This window comes from Pseudopodoces humilis, chromosome 4 (assembly GCF_049639895.1).
Source record: "Pseudopodoces humilis isolate 2021_Gansu_Grassland_sample_001 chromosome 4, ASM4963989v1, whole genome shotgun sequence".
Lineage (NCBI taxonomy): Eukaryota > Metazoa > Chordata > Aves > Passeriformes > Paridae > Pseudopodoces > Pseudopodoces humilis.
In genome coordinates this window covers 66821067-66843451 of record NC_142203.1, presented here as the reverse complement: position 1 = coordinate 66843451, position 22385 = coordinate 66821067, and the positions used below count along the sequence as shown (strand labels likewise).

The 22385-nt window shown below is 38.3% G+C and overlaps 1 protein-coding gene across 1 annotated transcript in view; it reads right to left on the bottom strand.

Annotated features, from left to right (window-relative positions):
• Positions 1-22385, bottom strand: part of ADAMTS12 (ADAM metallopeptidase with thrombospondin type 1 motif 12) — a 161466-nt gene that overhangs the window by 27577 nt on the left and 111504 nt on the right. Inside the window, exons 13-16 of the mRNA XM_088054251.1 lie at positions 18944-19077; positions 11867-11987; positions 6797-7041; positions 5316-5457 (exon numbers count right to left, since the gene is read on the bottom strand). Coding sequence (XP_087910377.1) covers positions 5316-5457; positions 6797-7041; positions 11867-11987; positions 18944-19077 — 642 coding nt within the window. The remainder of the gene's footprint in view (positions 1-5315; positions 5458-6796; positions 7042-11866; positions 11988-18943; positions 19078-22385) is intronic.

Sequence of the window (22385 nt, the reverse complement as noted above, 5' to 3'; positions counted from 1 at the left end):
TGAGCAAGTTAAAATAGAAAACACTGCAGAAGTAGACAGCTAGTCACTACTCACCCAGCCCTAGCAAGTATTTACACAGTTATATAACTTAAGTGGGTAGCATCCTATTTAAGCCACAGATTAAAAACTCTAAATATACTGAAACCTCAGTAATATTTGAAACCTAAACTTTATTTTTAAAGCATTTTGAGAGGTAGCTGTTTTCCTCCCTTCACTTCATAGAAGGCTTTTACTTCTCTCTGACCTTAATGCTGACTGGTTCACCAGATGTGAACTATCTCAGCTCTGTGAAAAAAAAAACTTTGGGGAAAGACAGGAGAAACTTAGAAAGATAATCATCAGATCAGAGAATAATCTTCATTTCACTAAATCTGCTAAGAGATTCCTTCTACTTCTTCTTCATCCCTAATGCATGACTCTTTAGATGTGAGGCTGACCCACACAGATGTTGATTTCTCACTTGGTTTGCAAAGAAAGGTACCAGTTCAAAGTCATCTGGGTGTGAAAGGCTTTTGAAAGAGAGATTAGAAATCTTGATGCTGCAGAGCCCTCAGTTTGGGCTGTAAACAACAGAAATGAAGGATTATAAGCAAATGTATAAAAGATGTTTGAGAAAAAAATGTATTTGATTTTAGAGCTCATTTGAACATGTAACTGAGTTGTGCACTTAGATACTCTGCAAGGAGTTCACTTTGTATTTGAATGAACAAATTATACTCTGTTCATGTACAAGTTATGCACAGAATACAAGTGGCAATCTTTACATTAGCTACACATACTCAGTTGCTATAAAACTCAGACCCACAGCAGTGAATGGAAACAGAGTGGCCTTTGTATTTAAAATCAATTCTAAACTGCAAGTTTAGGGACACTTGGAGACAATTTTGCAAAGCATCCTTTATGAAGGTTGTGAAGGATTTAGAGGGCACATAACAGTTAACCCCCCAAAAATCTTCAAGTTAAGTCCTTTTGCAGAGCTTTGAAAATCTGCCAATTACTGATGCTATCTATAGAGAAAAAATTTTTTTTATATTGGCTACTATTCTCCCTTAGTTGTGGCTGTCCTGTTCTATTCTTTTTGTTACATTTAATGCCACTAAAAAGCTGGTTCTAAGAAACAAGATTAAAGCCTTTTAGAGAAAGAGGAAAGATTTATACTTGTAACTCCAACTTTACTCATTCTTGATTATTTAAAGAAGGATTAATAGGTAGATGGTCTAAAAAAGAAACTCAGTGACACATTGAATTTAGTCTGCATGTAAAAAAGGTTTTTTTATTCTTAATTTAAAAGGCTCTACCTGTTGTCTTGAGAGCAGACTCTGGTGGGACAGCTCTTGTCTAGAGGATGCAGCAGTTTGCAGGACACCAGTGTGCACACATTCTGACTGCAAAGCAATTCCTTTCATAAAGCATAAAGCAAATGGCAGGAAGAGATTCAACCTATCCTGCACTGAGGACAGAAGAAAGGGTTATGACTTTTGCTACAATTTATCCCCTTTTGGCACTTGTTTGCCATGAACTGGATAGCAATGTAATTACTTATTTTCTACATTGCAAATGAGTATCAGGTATTGCAATGTGTTCTCCTTTTCCCTGTACACAGTATTAGGTATACTTGCCACAGAAAACATTGTTTTTTCAGTGAGTATTTTTTTCCCATGCAGTGGTACAATAGACTGACCAGAGCCTTCTTTGACACTACAATAGATGGGAACACATGAAGGAACATGAGAACACATGAAAACATTTGAATCTTCTGTTTCTCCACTGCAGTGGAGCTGGAGAAGGATATGCATCAAGGCATGGCATGGTGCTACCTCGAGGCCAATAATCTGGGGAAAAATATGTCCAGGGAACTGCCCTAAGTTCATTCTGAAGAGAATATCTCTTCTGAATGAAGAGACAGCTTTACTCTACGAAGTCTTTATTCACCACTGGAACTTCTTCCAGATAGATTTCTCATGGATAAGGAGCTGCACCATAGAGCTAAAATCACAGTTTTTCTCTTAGGACTGATGAAGCTTTCCTGTATCAGTCTATTGCCCTGTCTGCAGCCCCATTTATTATTCCCTAATGTAAATTTTCTCTCTTGGCTCCAGAAAGCATTTGTTTGTATTGTACCAATTTCTGTGGCTACCAAAGGCTGACCTACCCTTGGAATTGTTGTTGTGGTTTTGACCAGTGGTGATGAAAAGAACCTATGTTGGATCTTTGGCAGGTCCACGTTTGCCAAGGGAACACAAGTCTAAGTAAGGATCAATTTCTCCCACTAGGTGAGGCTGTCAAAGTTAGTTCAACAGTTCATCTTCCTTGGTCCTTCTTTTTTATCCTAAAAATATTGGTTTATTGTTCACATAATTGTAATAATCCTTAAAAGGTATTTATCACAAACATTAGGCTAAATAAATATAGCTTTTCTTATTTATCTCTCTGTAGGCTTGTCTTCAATAACACTTGTGCAGCACACACATAGCAGAAGATTATCTTGTCTACTTCAGTGCACTTTTATGTTATAAACTTTCCAGAATACTTCAAATGACAGTGATTTGGTACAACAAGTGTGCTCCTGCCAACACTGGTAAGTTCTGAATCTAAAGAGAGTGAACATTCACATAAAATCAATCACATTGTTCATAGCCAGAAGGAAGTTTTGTGGAAGTCAGTTGGACATCAGGGAGAATTTCTTCACTGAACAGGTTGTCAAGCATTGGAACAGGGTGCCCAGGGAAGTGGTGCAGTCACCATCCCTGGGAGTGTTCCAGAAACAATTGGATGTGGCACCTGGGGCCATGATTTCGTTGACAAGGTTGTGTTTGGACAAAGCTTAGACTCCATGATCTTGCAGGTGGTTTTCCAAACTCAGTGCTATGAACAGTGATGCTGGTCCACATCCCAACGGCCCAGAGCACAAACAAATAAAACATGTACCTGCAGAGAACTGCAGGCAGATTGGCATATCAGATTTCCCTGCTCCAAGTGTTCCCTTGGAGCTCTGTGCCAGGATTTCTCTGTTTTAATGGGCAGGGAGTGAGAGACAATACCCTGACTGCATCACTGCATTAGTTAACTATGTCCTTCTTTAGATCTGCCCAGTTACTTTTCTAAACATCTGTATCTCAGAGGAAAGAGGGCTAGATGTTTATTTGTTTCTTTTCTTCTGTCCATGAAGGAACACAGAGAACTGGTGAGGTGCCTGTGCCTTTCCTGAACAGGGCTCCACCTCTCAGTTCCCCTTCCAACTGATTCCACCAAATCCATAATCTTCTCTGAAACACATTATGTATTTCTGCTTATACAAAGGCAATAAGCTCAAAAAACATTTATGAAAAGCACAAATGCAGCAAACAGAAGTCAATTAGTAAATAAAGACTGAAAAACCTCACATACCAGAGCTCTCTATCTAAGGAACCCATGTGGCAGTTAAAAATCAAAGCCCTATCATACAGTTTGTTATGCAGAAGAGAGTACACAGGACTACAATTTACCTAGTGAGAAACAGTTCTGGGAAAACTGCACCTAATGTAAAAAAGAACCTCAAAAGAGCATAATAAACAGTCTACTAACACATTTCCCTCCTCTCCCCTTTTTATCACAACCATTTTTACATTAAACACGACTCACAAGTAGGCGGTATCAGGACTAAAACCTACAGCACACAATTAAGTAAAACACTTGTTTTGTGCAGCTATTTAAAGAAACTGGTGGGTGTCTCCCCACCAGAAAACACACAGTTTCGTGCTGAGAGACTCTTCTTAAAGCAAAAAGTCAAGAAAACAAATCACATCATCTGTCTACTCAAGCATAGATATATATGAATGAACACACATTTCTATACTATATTGATTATATATACAAAAGTATTTTTTAAATATGTTGATGTAATTCAGATGGAGTATTTTACACTAGGCTTCTAAAAGTTCTTCTTTTAATCTTATAAAATTAGGCCATAAAATGCCTTTTGTCCAAACCACTGAAAATGCATTACTTTAGTGTCTTCCCTGACTGAAGAGATGTAAAGTTGTTACTCCTGCAGTCATCACTACTTTTAGAATCACAAGTGGATTTGTTAAAATACTTGTTTGTCCTTACTCTTTCCTTCCACAAAGCAGTTAAAAAAGCAGTAATTACCAAAACCCACTAACAATACTCTAGCATTAGAAAAGGCCTTTCTCATATTATTGATCTGTTTGTAACACTGATCTTCTACTCCTCTGTACAGTTTTTTGAGTGTACAGAATGGTCAAAGAACAAGGTTATGGTTTTATCTCCAGAAATCTTTCACTGTCCTGTGAAAATCAAGAGCTAATTCAGAAGGCTACAATTCCTTTCCTCCAAGTTCAGACTTCCCTTCATATTCAAACTTTTCCATTTTCAAAATTATTTCTGCAATAGATGGATTAAAAAAAAATTACTAATGTGAAAATTTGGTCTCTTTATCCTTATTGTTGATTTACTACAAATATTAACTTTATATCATTCATGTTAGCTGCTTTAGAGGAAGTTCTCCTGCTAGTATTCTGTGTGAGTTACCAGAAGCCAACTTCTAGACCTGTTCTTAAATCCTTCTTTACAGTCACCGTTCTGTTTGTCTGCTTTAACTTGCTGCACAGAACTACAATATAACTGCAGTGGTATCCAAGCCACTGCCAAACTGGCAAAGACATGGAAGTTCTCAAGACTAATTACAATTAAGTAATTATTGAGCAATGCACAAAAAAGAGTTGTTACTTGTCAAGTGATGAAATGAAGAATATTTTTTATAGTTATTATATTGAAAAGACTTAATAGGGAAACAATAATAGGTCATAAATTTGTATTGCTGGACAGAAGAACTATGGTGAAGAATATTGACGAAAAATTTTGAGGGAAAGGAAGCTGTACCTTCTTATTTTGGTTCACAGAAGCCGAGAATTTCAGGGCAGGTGTTTTAGAAACCTGACTTACATAATTTTAAAAATTTTTATTTAGAAGTCAACATGCATTATTCAGAAAATCACAGAATAGCTGGGCTTGGAAGGGACCTCTGGAGATTATGTAGTCCAACTCCCCTGCTAAACCAGGATCAGCTGGAGCAAGCTGCACAGGATCACAACCAGGCAGACTTTGAATGTCTCAGAGAAGGAGACTCCACAGCCTCTCTGGGCAGCCTGTTCCAGTGCTCTGCCACCCTCAAAGTAAACAAGTTATTCCTCACATTATTTTTGTAACCACGTGACCTGATTTCCCACCAAATACAGATTAAATAACATTACCTCTTTGAGGACTACATCTGTAATGAAGGCAAACAGTAGGAGAAAAAGGAAGTGAGGAATTACCTCTTCCACAGGTAACACTGCAGGCTGTCCACTCTCCATATTGCCAAAAATACTCTGGCTCTCCAATCTCATTCTCATTATCTTCTTCTTTACGTACAGTGTACTCATACTCGATTCCAGGGTTAGTTTCTTGAAAAAGCAGCTAGAGAGAGTGGGGTTTATTAATTGTTTAATTAATAATCTACCAGTCAAAGGCTTGCAAAGTGTGGAACTGCAGGAATTACAACTGCCCATCCTGGAGTCTGCTACCAGTTCAGAGAAGCAGACTTGCAGAATTCCCACCTCTGTGTCGACAGTGGCATATGTGAATCTTTCAAAGACACAGCTGTTTACTGTGTACTTCTGCAAATACAGGTGGGAATAAATGGGTCACCATAATTGGTATTCTATTGACTATAAGAAAAGATAATGCAAAGTCCATCCAAAACATCCCTATGCTGCTGATTAAGAGCTATTGCCTATCCCCATTATAAATTATAATTTTCCTACCTTCTGAAATAGCTGTTACAAAACAACCATTAAGTCAGAAAATTACAGATGCTATTCAGACACTGCTTTAATATTATTTTTCAGTGTTTCTGAATTAGGAAGAAAAATTCCAGCTGAGTAGAGGCACTCAAGAAATTTACTTGAGAGGGAGAAAGTAAACATCACCAAGGGATAAAAGACTTCAGCCATGAAATTTTACTCTTCTTCCCAATTGTACTAGAAGTGAAGTCTGAGCACTAATTAGTTATGTCTTCTCACCAGCCATTCAAAGGAAGAAAGTGGTATCCCATCACACCCCTAATACTTGTTTTAATTGCATGGTGGATACATGTGCAAGCAAGCCATGAGAGATACTTTCAAAGATCAAAGGCCAATTCCAAATTATTTTTTCAGAACTGACAGAAGCTGCTTATGTTTAAGTCAGAATCCATAAAGCAACATGAAAGAAACAAAAGAAAGCAGCCTCTGTGGATGTTAAATGGGTCAGTTTCACTTACTATAAGCTATTAACCCATCTATGTAATGCTTTTCTTGCTCTGTGTAAGCTGTCACTGCTGTCAGCCATCCCTAGCTCTCACTGTTCACAGCCTGACATCAGCTCCCTTTTTCTGACAACTTATTTTTCATCTGGATCTGGTTCACATCACAGCCATGTGTTGGAAAAATTTGGTACAAGAGACAAGAAAGTTTGGCAAGGGACTGTCCAACTATAGGTGTCAGGATCCCTGTTCTAGTGGCAGCACAGGATTACACCAGCCTTTAACAAATACTGGAGTATGATACAGGACATGTTTTTAGGCAGGATGAACAACGTTCAAAAGCAAGGTGCTTATTTCTCTCCAAAACAGCTCAATTATTTTTTTTCAAGACAGTACATTAATAGTGGTTTATATGTACACTAACATATATATTTTCCCAGCCCCACTTCCAGGGCCCCAGCACATTCTGCTGCCATCCAAATGATCAGGTTCTGCTCGTGATCTCCTCTTTACCTGAATCCATATTGATTCATTGGTGGGTCCTGGAGCAGTCAGATTTTCTAGATCTCCTGTTCTGTCATACTGAAATATTGTGCCTGCCACTTTGTATTCACCATTCCACTGGATGATAAAGCCTCCATTCAGGTAGTATTTTTCTGGGTCTTTGCTTCGCACAGCAAGGAAATTTCCAGATTCTGTAACTTCCATGACTTTGATTCCCCTTGCGCCTTTTGGAATTAGCCCAATGTCAACATATCCTAAGAGACAAGAAAAAATTATGGAGGTGAGCAACAGAAATGTCACTGCATTTTACTTGTTTGTAAAATGATTAAAACAACAGCTTTGCTGGAAAAAAATAAACAAATGTCCTGTCGCAGAGCTTGTATTTCACTTTGTTAATAGTGTGATTTCCAAGTCAGCGTTTCTAATATATAGTGTTTAGGCAATGCCAGTGGCATTTAGAAGGGATGCAGAGGTGAATGACTTTCAGAGCTGTGCCAGGGGAAGTCTACTCCACACATATGCATCAACCTTTCCATAACCATGCCCAAGGACTCTGGCATACTGTAATCTGGAGAAATGCCAGGGAGTTCCAGCAAGTTAACAGCCTGTAGTGGGATAGGTTTTTTTCAATTTGCAAAGAACATTTTCATCTGTACCCAATGTAGAGGTATGTACAGAATTTTACTTCAATGTAACTTCTCTATGAAGTTACAACAACAACAAAAAAGGATGTTATTCAAATGTGTCAAATTACTACTATAAACTGATCATATTTTTGTAAATTGCCTATTTTCATAACAAAGTTCAAGGGTTCTTCATGGGTAGTTATCTGTTTAGAGATTTCTGGTCTGTGTGTTAAGAATGACCCAAAGCGTCTAGTACAGAATTTTGTTCACATCACAGGCAATGTGTGACATCAGACTCTGTGCTTCTCACCTTACAGGAAGCTCTATTGTTGTTGCTACTAAATTGTAAAAATAGGAAGTTCACATAGATTCTTGAACACAAACACAGGTAGCTTTCTTGTTATTGCCCCTAGCTGAGCCCTAGGAATAAGATGGATGAAGTTGCTACAAGCTGGTGCATTGGGAGTGTGAGCTGCCTTTGTGCTGGTTTACTTCAAGACTGGAACATGAGTTCCCTGTTCTCATCACACCCTTCTGAGATCATTAATTAAATTCTTAGACTCACATCCTGTTCATCTTTCTTGTGAAATCAGCTTATCACCTTTGATTACTCACTCACATGAGTGAGATAAACCACACTGGGCAGGCTAAGCAATCTTCAGTATCAATGTTCTTCACCTACCAGAAGTATTTCTGTGCTGCACAACAACCTGCTGCTGAAAGTAAGTGCCCAAGAATCTTTAACATCTGAATTTTCTTTGCAGCTCTTTTGTGCTGAAATAAATATTGGTTAAAATGTCATATGCTGAGTATGGTACAAAACAGAATCTGTCCACTTCAGGTCATTACATATATGGATTTCCAGCGATTGATGTTTAAGAAGGAGCATTTTCTTCATGTTACCTTTTGCAAGTCTTCTAGACTGACTTTGGAATTCCAAACTCTTTTTTTCAAGTGCATCAGTTTTTTCTAAGTGAATGAAGTAACAAAATCTGGAAGCCCACTGAATGACTTTTATTATTCAGTATATCAGTGCTCTAGGTCTATTGTAAGTAACTAAACCTAATGATTCTCCCAAATGTTCTATTCATTCTGTGAAGAGAAGACACATTATGAACAGTGTGTGATTATATAACTAAAGGCTTGATTAGAAGGCATACTTACAACCAGGACAAATGAACACAGAATGGAAAATCTTAATTATGTCACATCCTGACAGCTTGGCTTTGCAATGCTGGTGTCCTTTTACAGTAGGACTGGGTTGGGGTGGTATTTTTCAGTTAAATTAGAATAACGTTTGTTTAAAACACAAAGCATAAAAACTATAAAACAATTTTTGTTCTCTTGCAACACAAAAACCTGTATATCCTTTCAAGATTTTGCATAGTTATTTTTGCCTGAATCACCTACTGCTGCTCATAAACCTTATTTTAAAAGTATTGCAACTGTCTGGTAAGGGAAGTTACCATTTATTCAGTGTATCACACTTCCTTCTCCCTGCCCCTCCCCATCAACTAAATTACTTCCTTATTTCCCAGAGCCTCTTGCTGATTCCCAGTAAACATTATCTGATTTTGAAAAGAAAGCTAATCAGCAGCAAGCTTTTGAGTTTGTCACTCAACATAATGAATTTTTGTTTAAAAATTCTGTGGATGCTGTTTATGTAATTGCTCCTGGTTATGTGATTTCATTTGATAAGGATCTAGAGATCCAAGATTCAATAGAAGTCAAATTGTCAGCTGTCTTACCTACACACAGCTCATTAAATCGTGGAGCAAACCTATTGTGGGTGCTTCTGCACACCTGTGAATTGGCAACCCTCAGATTAATCCTTCCCTTTTTAATTAAAATTAAATCTATATGTTCCCAAAACAGACATGATCAAATTAATGAAACCCTTGCTGTACACACAGCTCTACAAGAACTGGAAAACTTGTTTCTCCTTCCTCACTTCTGTGAGAAAAGAGTAGTTTTACTCAGGCCATTAGCACAGCATTGCAGTTCAAATGATGACCAGATCTTACTGTTTCTCCTTATCATAACAGTTCACTTTCTACTCTCCAGCCTGTTGTATTTGCAAGCCTCTCTTAAAAATACACATTCCTGAGGCACAACCTTCCTCTATGCCAAGCTCTAGACACTACCATGATTTCTCCACTCAGGCTTGACCTTCTTGCTTTTCCATGCCCAGCTCATGCTGTAACTTTTCTGCCCACAAAGCTCAGCAGAGGCAACTTAAATGATTTTCAAACGAACCCCCTGAAAACAAGGTGGTGAATATTAGTGTCAACAGCTGAGACACTGTGTTCACATTAGACCTCTGATTTGTTTTCCTTCATGAAACTCCAACAGAAGCCATTACCAAGATGATGCAGCCATTCCTGTGGCTCTGTTGGATGACCCTGGATTGCTATTCCCGTTTTTCATCCATGAGAAAAACAAAGACTTTTAGAGAAAATGCAAGTAATAATACAGATTTCAATACTTTTGTTTTTGACCATGAGGCAGTATGACTTCTAAGACTTCTAAGAAGACTTCTTCAGGTAAAACTGATCACCTTCCCCAGCCTTTCACCTTCACTGAAAAGCTGAATTATTAAAACTCTTCCCTAGCATTTCTTTAGTTAAACATGGCAACTCAGTCAAGTCAGTCAGAGAACACAAACTGCTGCAGCTGCTAGACCAAGAAGGGCCCTGCTGGACTGAGGTTCTGAACAAAGATTTAAATCAGAATATAATAGCTTTGGCTTTGTGTTTTTCTATGCCACTGGACACAAAAAAAACTTTTCAAATCTTCTTTGCCAGTGACTGGAAGCATGCTTTGGTAGTTTTGTTACCTATGCTGAATTAATGAGCCTGAAGTTTTCATGTTCACATAATCTTTCCACCAACCACTCTGCTATAAAATCTGACAAAACACTCACAACACATCTGTCAGACACAGAAAGAAAACAGATATTGTAAACAAAGCCTTTTTCCATTTCCCAGTTTAACACCTGTGCAGTGAGAACCACATGTCCTGAAGAGCCCACCAACCTCTGCCTTGCCTGACATTTTTCCTTTTTTATTCTGCAATGGAGTAAATTTATATGGAAGGGAGAGAATATGCAGAATCAATACATTTTTTACTGAATCTAAAGAAAGCATTTTACTTAACACTCAGTATCCCTCACATCTGTCAGTGAGGCTGACTGAATCTTGTGGCAAGGAAAAGGTAAGTGAATATAAAACACAAAATGAATTTCAATAAAATAAAAGGCACTTATCCTTTCATAAGTTACAGTACTGGAACTTTAATGTAAAATCGTTACTCAAAAATAAAGTTCACATCTTCAGCCTTGGAGAACTCCCACACAGTCAAAGGCAGAGTGAATTTTAGATTTGCAGAAGCAAAACATTTGAGGCTGAAGGATTACTGTAGTATTGGAAGAAGTCTCACATACATATGAGACCTGAACTGCTTCAGGATTGCAGTTGTCTTCACAGTTTATCTTTGCGACACAGAGAGAAGGAAAGCAACTCAAGTACAGAAAAACCCCCTGAAATATTACAGAAGCTTTTACCCCAAAGTCTGGAGAAAACAATCAAACTAGCTCTAAATTAGTAGCACAAATCATATTTGCACAAGGCAGGACTATTTTATTTGAAAAACCCCACAAACCCAAAGCTGAAGGCACTGCAACTTCCCCCTCCCTCACTGCAATGGTACCAGTTATTGATCTTGAGACTTCTCATCTCTGCATCAGCCTCTTTCTTTAGCTGCAGACCTTACTCCAAGCACAACTCTCCAGTTATTCTGGAGATATAATTCTATTATATTGTCTTCTCACCTCTCCCCCTCCTGTCCTGGTTTTCCACGGAAAGCTGTTCAACCCGGCCATCTCTTCACCTCCAGCTTGCTGCTATATTTAATCAGTTTTAGTCCCACTCCTGCTTCCAGACTCTCTAGTTCCCATTCATCCCACACAAGTCAATTTAAAGCCTGAAAGTCTTGCTACCATCAGTAAAGACAGGCTCAGTCCTCCAAGTGCTTATTCAGACCACTTCAGCCCTGCAGGGAGTTACTCTTCTCCCCTTTATGATGCTTAGAAATAAATCCCAAGCCAGTTACTCCAGCATTTGCTTGATGCTTTCCACTTTACAGAGATTAGGTTCACATTTTTCAAGATGGCCATTACATTCACTTTGTAAATGCACTTGCTATTTTGGATTTTGTTGTTAACTGCACAACTTGCATAGAACCTGTTGGGTCTCTGACAAGTTTTGTAACCCAGGTGTACTTAAAAAGCACAGAGTATGCATTTTTTTCTGGCAGAAGCATGATTCACTGAAACACCCATTTGCAATTTCCCACACAGATGATCACTTGGTTTTCAATGAAAAGCACTTTAATCATTTTTACGTAGAGAAATGACTTCACCAATGGAAGAATTTAAAGGAAGAACCCATATTACCAAATCCTTCACTCTGATTAAACATCATCTTCACTGTACGACAAGCAGAGCCATCTCCCAGGCAAACTCCACACTGGTCTTCTGTTGCATTGGAATTTATCTCATAATCACAGCCAACAGCCTAGAAGGAAAAACAGTGTCAGAATAAATGCAGCCTCCACAATGAAGTACTAAGAGCTCATCTATCACTGCACTTCTGAGAAGGGGAGTAGTATATATCCTGCATAGTGTATTCCACCAAGGTGATAAACAAACTAACAAAAATAACCATCACCATGTCACAAAACATGCAGTAGTGACCAGTCACTCAAGACAGAAATGTGACACATGAATGGCATCATTATCTGGGACTGGCCACTACTGCCAGGATTTGTGTCTGCTTTCTTATGTCATAGAGCCATCCACAGGTTCCTGGGAATACAGTGCAGTAACAGAACTGCAATCTCTGCCAGCTTTTTGTGGCCATCTCACAGCACAGAACCCCTGCTACAGTCAACCACGCTGGCAAAGAGAAACTCTTCAGCAGTCATCATTTTACTTCAATGAGTCTCAGCTTGCAAGCACAGGGGCATGGGTCAAGATAAAGTGGGTCAAGTTCTAGTAAAGACTGATTTTTCCAGCTTATGAGAGAAGAATTTATTCATCCTGAGTCAGGAAAAAAACTTCTTCCTTGCCCAACCCAAAAATTCTGTACTCTAATGTCTTTAAATTTCAACAGAATTTTCATTTGTTTTCGGGACTTTTTTTCTGCCTCTCTTCAAAAACAAGCAAGATTGCAGAACACAACATAATGTCCAACACTTAATGGTTGTCAATAGTATCTAAGATATCTGGAAGTCTGTGATATAGATGAATAGCCAGAAGTCTGGTAATATGTAAAGGTTTTGTCTCAAAATAGATTGAGATGGGGGATATAGTATCATAAAGTCACCCCAAGACAGGTTTTCTCAGTTGATTTTTCTCAAAATAAGCTTTCAGGTGTTATACCTGCCAACATATCTAACATCCTCTTGATATATGAAAATCTTATGTATGAAATTAGATGTAATGTATGTAATAAACCTCTTTTGATATTGATCCTGTTTTACCTTCAGTACATCAGCTACTGTAATTTTCTGCAAGCTTCTGACAGGAAAATCCATCTAATAGACTAACCTAGGTATACAGGCTCCTGCATTCTCTAGTATTTTTCTATAATTTTCAGTTTAAGAAACACCAGAACATTTGTCTAAGTGCCAATGATTTGATCAACAATTAGAGAAACTGTGAAAAGCAGAAGTAAGGAAAGGCCTCAAGCTACAGATGGTGCTAAACTGCATCACTTTAAAGAAGATTCAAAAAAAGATGCATCCACCACTTACTGACAATTCATATCCAGCACCTTTCACACCAGCCCTGAAAAGTCACAGCTGTGTCAAAGGGTTCTGCAGCAGCCTTAGCCTCTCCCTCCTTTCACTGAAGGACACTTTCAAAAAATGAAAGGTTTGTAATGTCTTGCACATAGACAGATCCTGGCACCAAGGACCACTGAAAGGACCACACTTATGAGCAGTACAGAAGGTTACAGAGATAAGGATATGTTAGCAAGGTGACTAACTTTTTGCCTCCAAGAATGTAGCTATCTGACCAAAGATGGATTTAATCAACTATTCAGAATACACAGACACCACTGCTGCATGAACAGGATGTTTCTTAATCTTTCTAGGAGTTCAGATCTGTCCCTTCACCAGTTTAACACTTCCTAATAATTTAGAGAGGCTGTAGTGTTACTGTTTTCTCAGTGATGCATTCCACAGTACATCTACTGTGCTATTAATACATCTGTTAATCATCTGCAAACAGTAAAGTCATAGTTATCTAGTTTATTATTAGACCAGAGAAATAATGAGACACTCTGGAGAGTCATGAAAGTTTAGGTTTATTTTCTATACTATGCACACATACACTTGAACAGAAAGTGGGGAAAGTCTGAAGGTAGAATCCTTGTGCTTTGTGCTTTGCTATTAGAAATGATGATTAATGACTTCTAGGAGCTTCTTTTTTTGAACGTCTCTAAAAATCACTGTTTTCAAATTGTGTAATTTTTGCCAAATTATCATTTTCTGGCAGAAAATTTGTGTTTTGGAAAAGGTTTCTGTCCATCTTTATTTAACTGTGCATTCTGTTTGAGAGGCTGCACACAGAATTAATTTAACTAGTTCACACCATTAATCAGATACTTTGAAATGAACATCACTGAGCCTATTTCCCTTCCAAGTACTGTGTGGTGTAAAAATCCCCAAAGATTTAACTAATTAGTTCTGATTAGAACTGCTGCAGCTCTGGCTGTAGCTGAGATGGCAGCACCACAGTATCATCACTTCCTTGCCTTTGGGGTGGCACTCAGTGCTTCTGCATGGGCTTTACTCCATCAGCTCAGCTCTTTTCACTTGACCATTTCCTTTAGCAACAGGTCTATAGCACCAAAATATGGCATTGCTGCAATATGACGGGAATCCCTTTGTCCCTTCCAATAATAACAGCAGAAGTTTTTATTTCAATGTTCTTCTGATACTTGTAGCAGTTTGTATCTGAGCAGACATGAGCCTTATCTATAAATGCAACATTCCTATACATTTCTGGGGTTTTGGAATACTCAAGAATGAGGCAGGGTAGTTTATTCTGCTACAGTAAAAGAAGTCTTTGTTTTATTCCCTGGCCCTGCTGTGCTGCTGGTGCTGCCATGACCCTCATCAAACAGCAGGGCTTCATCTTAGAAAGCCATTAAAAACCATCACGAAGCAATATTCTCATGTGTCAAAATAAACAGCATTCACTTACTCTAGATACATTTCCATGAACTTTAATTTCCAGACCATGTTTTCCTCTATGTCTCCAGTGAATCCTACACTATTTTTGCCATCCATCAGAATAATTTCAAGATACTTCACTCTTCTTCTTACTTGCTTTCCTCATTATTCTTATTCTTGTGGATCCACTTGCTGCATTTTCTAAACATGCCTCAAACTTTCCAGAAGGTCAATATGACCCGTTAATGTGCACTTGCAGTCCAGAACTAGATGATATTTAAAGTCTATTCCAACCTGAACCATGCTGTGACTCTATGATGAATTTCTGACAAAGAGTTGCTAAAGGGGTTCTGGAGACTAATGCAGGTTATAAAGCAGGAAAGAATATCAGCAGCAATTAGGCTCTGATTGTTTTACACACCTGTGTCCTTTTGCACCCTCTGCCCATGAACCATGCTGTGTTACAGGAACCACTGTGTGCCACGGCATGGGCAGCACAACTCAGCATCCCTCCTTGCAGCCCTTTGCCATCATCCCACTCACCAAGGGCCGTTTTTTAATGCATCTGAGACCAGCTTTGTTTCTGGTGCAGAGGCAGATATAATGACCTGAACTGCCAGGCTGAATTACAGGAAGGAGAAACAATTTATTTCCTGCTGATCAGTGACTAAATGGAAAACAGCCAGAGATATTGCCCTTTTTCCATTTCCAGAGGGAGAGGCTTTCGTGTCGGATTGGCAGTGGGGGGCAGATACAAAAAGTCCTTGCTATCACTGTAGGCTATGGCCTGGATGTACTGCCTGAATATCCATTAAGTGAATGCTACGTTTAACTTTAAGGTCTTCCTGATTTTGTCTCCCCCACTAAATCTTCAAATGAAGAAATCATGAAGAAATGTGCCCTGATGTCAGTAATTTGTCTTGTAATTTGTCTGCATGGATCTGAATCAAATGTCCTGTGGACTAGCAGTGGGAGGAGGAAGCTGAACCATAGTGAGAAGCAGTGCATAAAAATTTTTACTGCATAAAAATCCAAATGATGTAATCTGCTTTTCAGTAACAGAAAAAAAATGGTTCCTTCCCTAGTACTACACAGCAGTGTAATTCTCCAGTACAATGTTAGTTTCTCAAAATCACAATTGTGAATTACCACAGAGAACAGGCCACAGATTTGAATGACTGAAGGTCACTTAAGCCTATCAAAACACTGTGCAGGAGATGACTGGCTGCTAGAAACATCAGAGATGCCAGATCCTCCACCCTCAGTATCTGCACACTCCAGCGCAAAGAACATGTAAGCCTTCACTTTCAGATGATGTGATAGCTTGTCCTTAATCAAATATCCCCATTATCTATGTATCAGTGCTAAACAACCATTCTCTGGTGGCAGTATCTTCACTCAGTAACACTGGGGGAACAACTGACTCACCTAGTAAGAATTAGGAGTGCAGTAGTGATGTATAATTTAAGCACAGGAATACAGGCTATGTGCTTTAAAGATCTTCTAAATAAAAGGTGGAAAATGACAGTTGAAAAATGAGTGCTAAGGAATACAGTTAAAAAACAAAGTAGTCATACTATAGCTTGATGATTTGAGATTAAATTATTGACAGATCTTGTCAGATCTCCTGATACAACCCTTCTTCTGTGTAAGATCAACATTGATAGGACCCAGCTATTTTATAGGCCAGGTATTCAAATGAGTTAACAATTTTAGCTTGTTTTTGAATTGACAAGTTCAAAAGGATTACTACCATGCTAACAACACCTCACTGTAAGCCTTCCTTCAGCACTGTTGCATGGGCAGCACTTCTAAAAAATTAGGAGATATTGGATAAATTAAAAGGATCAAGTCAATCAGTGGTTGGTCTGTACTTCTCACTTGAAGATGCACATTGTGGCTTTGTCAGGCCATCTAGGAAAGTAACCAGTGTATAACGGGTAGCTAAAATGAAGTATCTCAATCCACAGTTAGCCATCAAAGTAAGACCAGTTTCTCTGACTGCACTGAACAATTCATGACAAACTGCAAAATCAGACTGAAATCAGATGAATTTAGAAGATGAAATTCTTTATTGGATCTATTTATCTTGTTTTGATACACCCAGCAGGAAAACCCTGAACTCGCTTGGTAAAAAATAACTACACACCAATCACATGTGAGCAATTTAGACAGTGGGTCTAATATCTTACTAATTTAATTTTTTTCTCCGTTTCAGACCAAAGTGAAGTGTTATTTTAGTGCTCAGGACAAATGTGAAGTGCTCTTGTGAGATACAGTTCTGAAAATCAGAACAGCACATTAACAGCTGTAAATGTCTTTTCTATATCATTAGCAACATGTTGCAATCAAACTGCAAGAGTGATGTACCAGACTAATTATATTAAATGTGTTTCCAGATCTATTCTCCATGACTTGTAGCATATCTTTTGTGTTTAGCTAGCTGGATTCAAATACTAGTAAATTAGATGAAGATTATGAAAAAGCTCCTCCTCAGGTGTTGTGCTGGGTACTTATTTCAGATGAAAGCATGCTATCTTTCAATACTGTGAGCTGTTTGGGTTACCTATTCATCATTTGGTCTCATTTTGCATGGCTATATTGTTCATTCTGTGATCCTGACTTCAAATTAATCTGTTTGCCACGAGATGTGAAGCAGCAGTCACCATGTGCAACACTGACAGCACCTTGGAGGGAATTTCTCACAAGTGCTTTGGGTCCACAGAACTGTTAATGCTGAAGTGTATCTGGGCTCTACAAACTCCAATTAGACTAGCTTCCCTCTCACCTCTGATCTCTCATTTTGGATTAAGTCTTGCTATCTGTAAAATAGGTATAAATCTGAACTGCCACAGGCAAGATTTCAATACAGAAAGCATATACAAATTGAAATTATTCATAGTAATCCCAGTCCAGTGGGGCTGGAAAACAGAAAATGAATGTTTCAGAAGGACAGCCTTTCTGAATTTAGTAATTGGTCTCTTCTACATGAAGTTTAAAAGCTCTGCTATGGCATGCAACATCTACCGTATGTTTCAATATGATAAAATATGAGTCATTCTGGCTTGAACCACACAAAGCCATCATAATTCAAAGGCCCATGCTGGCTCTCAACGAAGTTAGGCAGGATCTCTTCACTGTGAGCTTGAGCAGGGTCTTGGTAACTCCCTTTCATTAACGCAAGTCTTGCAAGGAAGCTAAAACTCAGCTTTTATTACTGGTCTATGAGGCACTGTCATTCTAATAAAATAAGAAGTTTAAAAAGGATGTACCAATCACCTATTAAAAATGTAAAGTTTTCATCACTGGAAGTCTTTAAGAAAATAATGCAAAAAATGTCAAAAAAGGAATACAATTTGTAAAGGGATGAAATAGACAACTTCTTGAAGTGCCTTCTGGTTGCATTTTAATATGATTAAGTGGCTTGGGACATAAAACCCCCATACTGGATAACCTAATGTAGTTTCCGCAAGTCACCAAGTCCTGCTTTTGTTTCCAAAGATGCTAAAAGCAAAAAAGTTATCAGGTTTCAAGGAGGTACAGGACACAAACCCTCAATTTGAAGAAATAAATCACAGATGTAAATACATCCTCTGTAAGAAAAGTACTCATTTTATTTATAAGAAATTGACTAAAAGCAATGCTAAGGCCGTGGAAGTTACAGAATTTACAGAACATTCCTTCAAATGCCCTACAGACATACACATGATCCTATAAATCTGTTACCAATACACAGAATATGCAGAGACCATTATTTTTCAATACACAACATTATTGAGCCATATAGTCTGTGTTTACCCATTAGCTCACTGTACAACATTATTCAATTCAATGTTGTAAACTAAAATAATTTTTACTCCCCTCAGCTGCAAAGTCTGATCCTATTAAAAGACAGCTCAGAGCAGCTACACTGCTCTGTATGGTTAAACTTCATTTTCATAAAAAACCCACAGACAGTGGTGACACCATTACAAATTTAAAGCTACAATACTTTGTGAAAACCTCTCATCAGAAACAGATCTTCTTGAACTGATGTTTTAAAATAATGGGAAAACCCAGAGGATTTAAAAGGCACCAAAAGTAATCAGCAGTCAGTCTAACAGACCCATTAAAAAGGAAGGAAATTACTCTTTTGTCTACTTGGAAAGCTTTTGCTATAAACATGCTATAAAAATGCAATAAAGTGGAGTACTTGGTCTTGATCCTACAAAAAAAAAATGTTAAGCATTTTCCCATAACTTTTTAAAATTAAATTGTAGAGAAAGAAACATGCAAACATACCCAATACCTTACACATGCCATTAATACAGATATCTCGGCTGTGTCTTCCTTCAAAGCAAGGAGTACCATCAGTGACTGCATCAAGCATCTTCTCTGAAAAATGGCCATCTACTGGGCGACAGTGGAGCTCACAGGGGTTCGCTGAAAGGAAAACAAGCACATTCACTCAGACCAAACATCAGCAGGACACTGAAGTGAAATGCACAGGGTCTTTGCAGAACCATTTGCTCAGTTTCCCTGCCATTTGTGAGAACTGGCAGAATTAGAAAAATTGAGCAGATCCAGGGTGACACAGGCCTGATAAACAGCACTTGTGGATTTGTGGGAAGCAGCTGGAGGCTGGCGCCCTCACACCTCACATCGCCGGTACATCAGCAGCCCCTGCAGAGTGAGGCTGTATCAAAGCCATCAGCTGTGATGGAGAAAGGGATGAGAAACCAGCAAATCCAGCAGTCATTACTGAAGGAGTGGGATTGCCAAGGACACTGACAAGAAAATTTTCCACCAGCTGGTGACTGACTAATTTCAGAGGTAATTCAAACTTTTTATCACTGCCATGTGCCTCTCTAGGAGAGCAGTCAGCTGCTTGCTTCTGATCTTCTGCATTGTTAATAATTTTCAACTACCTGTTGGCACTTAATAAACAATTTCAAACATTCTTTTTTTTCCTGATTGACAACTTATGAAATAGGGATAATATTTGCAACTCTCACAGACTCAGGCTATTTTCAGATACATGTCCCACAGAAGCAACAGGGAAGAGAAAAGTTGTAGCAAGAGCAACTTGACAGCAACAGAGAGTGGCCTCTGAAACAAGATTTTCTGTAATGGATCAGGGCTTTAATCTATTCCATCTATGGAGTAAGAAGAGCCAAAGGGCACCAGTTTGATAAATAAATTGTGTGCGTGGAGGATGAGTTAGAGCTCAAATTAGGCTCAAAGCAGAGACAGACATAATCCCTGCCTTTATAACACTCCCTGAAAACTCTCCAGTGGAACTAGAACTATCTGACTGAATTAAAAATCATCCACTATCATATTAATGAAGGACATCAACAGATGATTTGTCTTCAGGTTTTGCTCTGTTCAAAGATCTCAGGCTCATCCAGCACTGAAGTGATTTGTTCATACTCAGCAACCTGAAGTGCTTTACTGAGAAAAGCAGTGGGCCTTAAACCCACCACTCAATAGTGACTTCAAGGCACCATTTTTGAATCCTTTTAAAACTATCTCCCTTTGTGCTGCAGAGGTGCTGATGCTGAGTGAGTTTTATCCTGACAGAGCTGACAGAAGCTGCTCCCTTGGTCTCAGAGGGATGCAGTGTAAGTATGTCTTCCACAACCTGGTTGATGAATTTATTTTTATCTTTTCCTCCTTCGTTGGCTTTGTTTGTGTCATAGAAAGAACTGTGTTTAAATAAATTTTTGGCAATGAGAGAAATGCAAACTTCTGATAATGTAAATAAACTAATTAATTTCAAACAAAAGGATTTATCCTTTTGAAGGAGGAAAATTTTCTCTCATTACTCTGGTTTGTACAGCACCAACATACACAGAACACCACACAGTACACAAAGGTGACTACAGCTCCCCCCCTCAAAGTTCCCACAGCTGAACTGAATCCTCCACAGCCTGAGCTTTGGTACTGTGAATCTCATTAGTGTAAACAGAAACACTGCAGAATTGGGAACAAAAACAAATTTTTAAAAAAAAGAGCAGTAAAGGAAATTCAAAACCTTAATGAAGGCTTTTTTTTCCCCCTCTTGTCAGTAGAGAAAAAATGGCATCTTAAGTCTGTCACCAATGTTGTGCTTCTTGTTTCTCAAAGGAAAACACCTTCATAAAGTGCAGTGATGATGAGACCCAGAGCACATGCATGGGCCATGGTTATACAACTGGTGGAATTCCAGCTGATGTGAATTGTACTCAAGAATATCAGTGGAGATGGAGCTAAAAATATTTTCAGGCAAGAACATAAAATTTGTAATCATCACCAATCCCCAGCCCCTCTGTGAAATCTGTCAGCCATAACACTCATCAGTTGTTTTGATAAGAGCTATCACAGTAAGTACACAAGTGATTTTATTTCTGTCTGCAGAATTCTTTTTCTGGCCATGTAATTAAATTTATTACTTTAGTGCTCTAAATTTTGCTTCACCTTGCCTGCTTTCCCAATATAGCATTTTGCTATACAAAGCCCAATATGACAAGGAGAATCCTACAATTCCAGGTACTCTGTTACATGCTCAGAATTGCCCGGATAGACACAGATTTTACGGAAAGCCATTTCAGCTTTGCATTGTTTCTAATGAAATATGTAGAACAGAAGTTTGATATCTGTACCTCCTTCTATTTGTGTGTTCACAAAACAAGAAATTTCATTTCAGAAATCACTGAAAAAGAAGAAGCAGACAGTGCTGACATACTCCTGGCCTACCTATGATGCCGTAAATCTCAGAATCAGTTTGTCAAGAAAAATAATTCCCTAAGTCAAAAGAAAAAGAACAAAAACAAACCATGTAAACTTTCATATATGCAAATACTTTCTATGTATGAAAGTTTTTCTGTTTTTCCTGATTGTGTTAACTGATCTAAAATTAGACCCTACCCACAGATTCTTACTGTTTTTCTTTCTATATGTTTTCTATGAAGCCCTTCTGGAAATTACAGGGTACTTATTTTTCCACCCATAGCTCAATTCTATCTGAGATTCATTTGATTTTTCATCTGAAGAAAGGCTGGTTAGGTTAGGCCACCACTGAGGAAATTATACTAGCACTGTATTTGGCATTCACTATCTAAAATTATTTATTTATCTGTCATTATTATTTATTATGGTTGAGCTCAGGGCCCTTGGCTCTGGGTTTCTAGGACTGTAAATAAACTGTGTCAGAATCAGCCAATGACCTCCAAAAGTCTAATATTTTAAACACAGAGCAGATACTAAACTCACACACAAGGAAAACAAATACATTTCCTGAAATTGTGGAAGACTTGCACTGAGTTCAGCCTTTTTTCTTATTTCAGATCCAAAAATCTAAAAAAGACGTAACTCAGATGAATAGGAACACTTGGGTGTTCAGAAGGAGCTCATTAAAACATCTAGTTCAGTTTCAGTTACTTCAGCAAATTTGATTAAATCATGATGCAATTTTAACAATGAGGCTGTCATGTTTGTAACTTTTAGGCCAAAATATACAAAAATTCCTGCCATCCAGCATGTGCATGAAATACTAGAGCCAATCTGTGAGCACTCACTAATGACCATGTGTCTCTACCAGATCAGGGGTACACATGCTAAACACTCCTTAAATGTTCCACTGAGTAGCTGGCATTTAACTCACTCCTTGTTTTCCCTTCTGGAGCAAAACTTGCTTTTCTCAATCTTTGTTTTTCAAATCACAGAATTATAGAATGTTTTGGACTGAAAGAAATCTTAAGGATCATCCA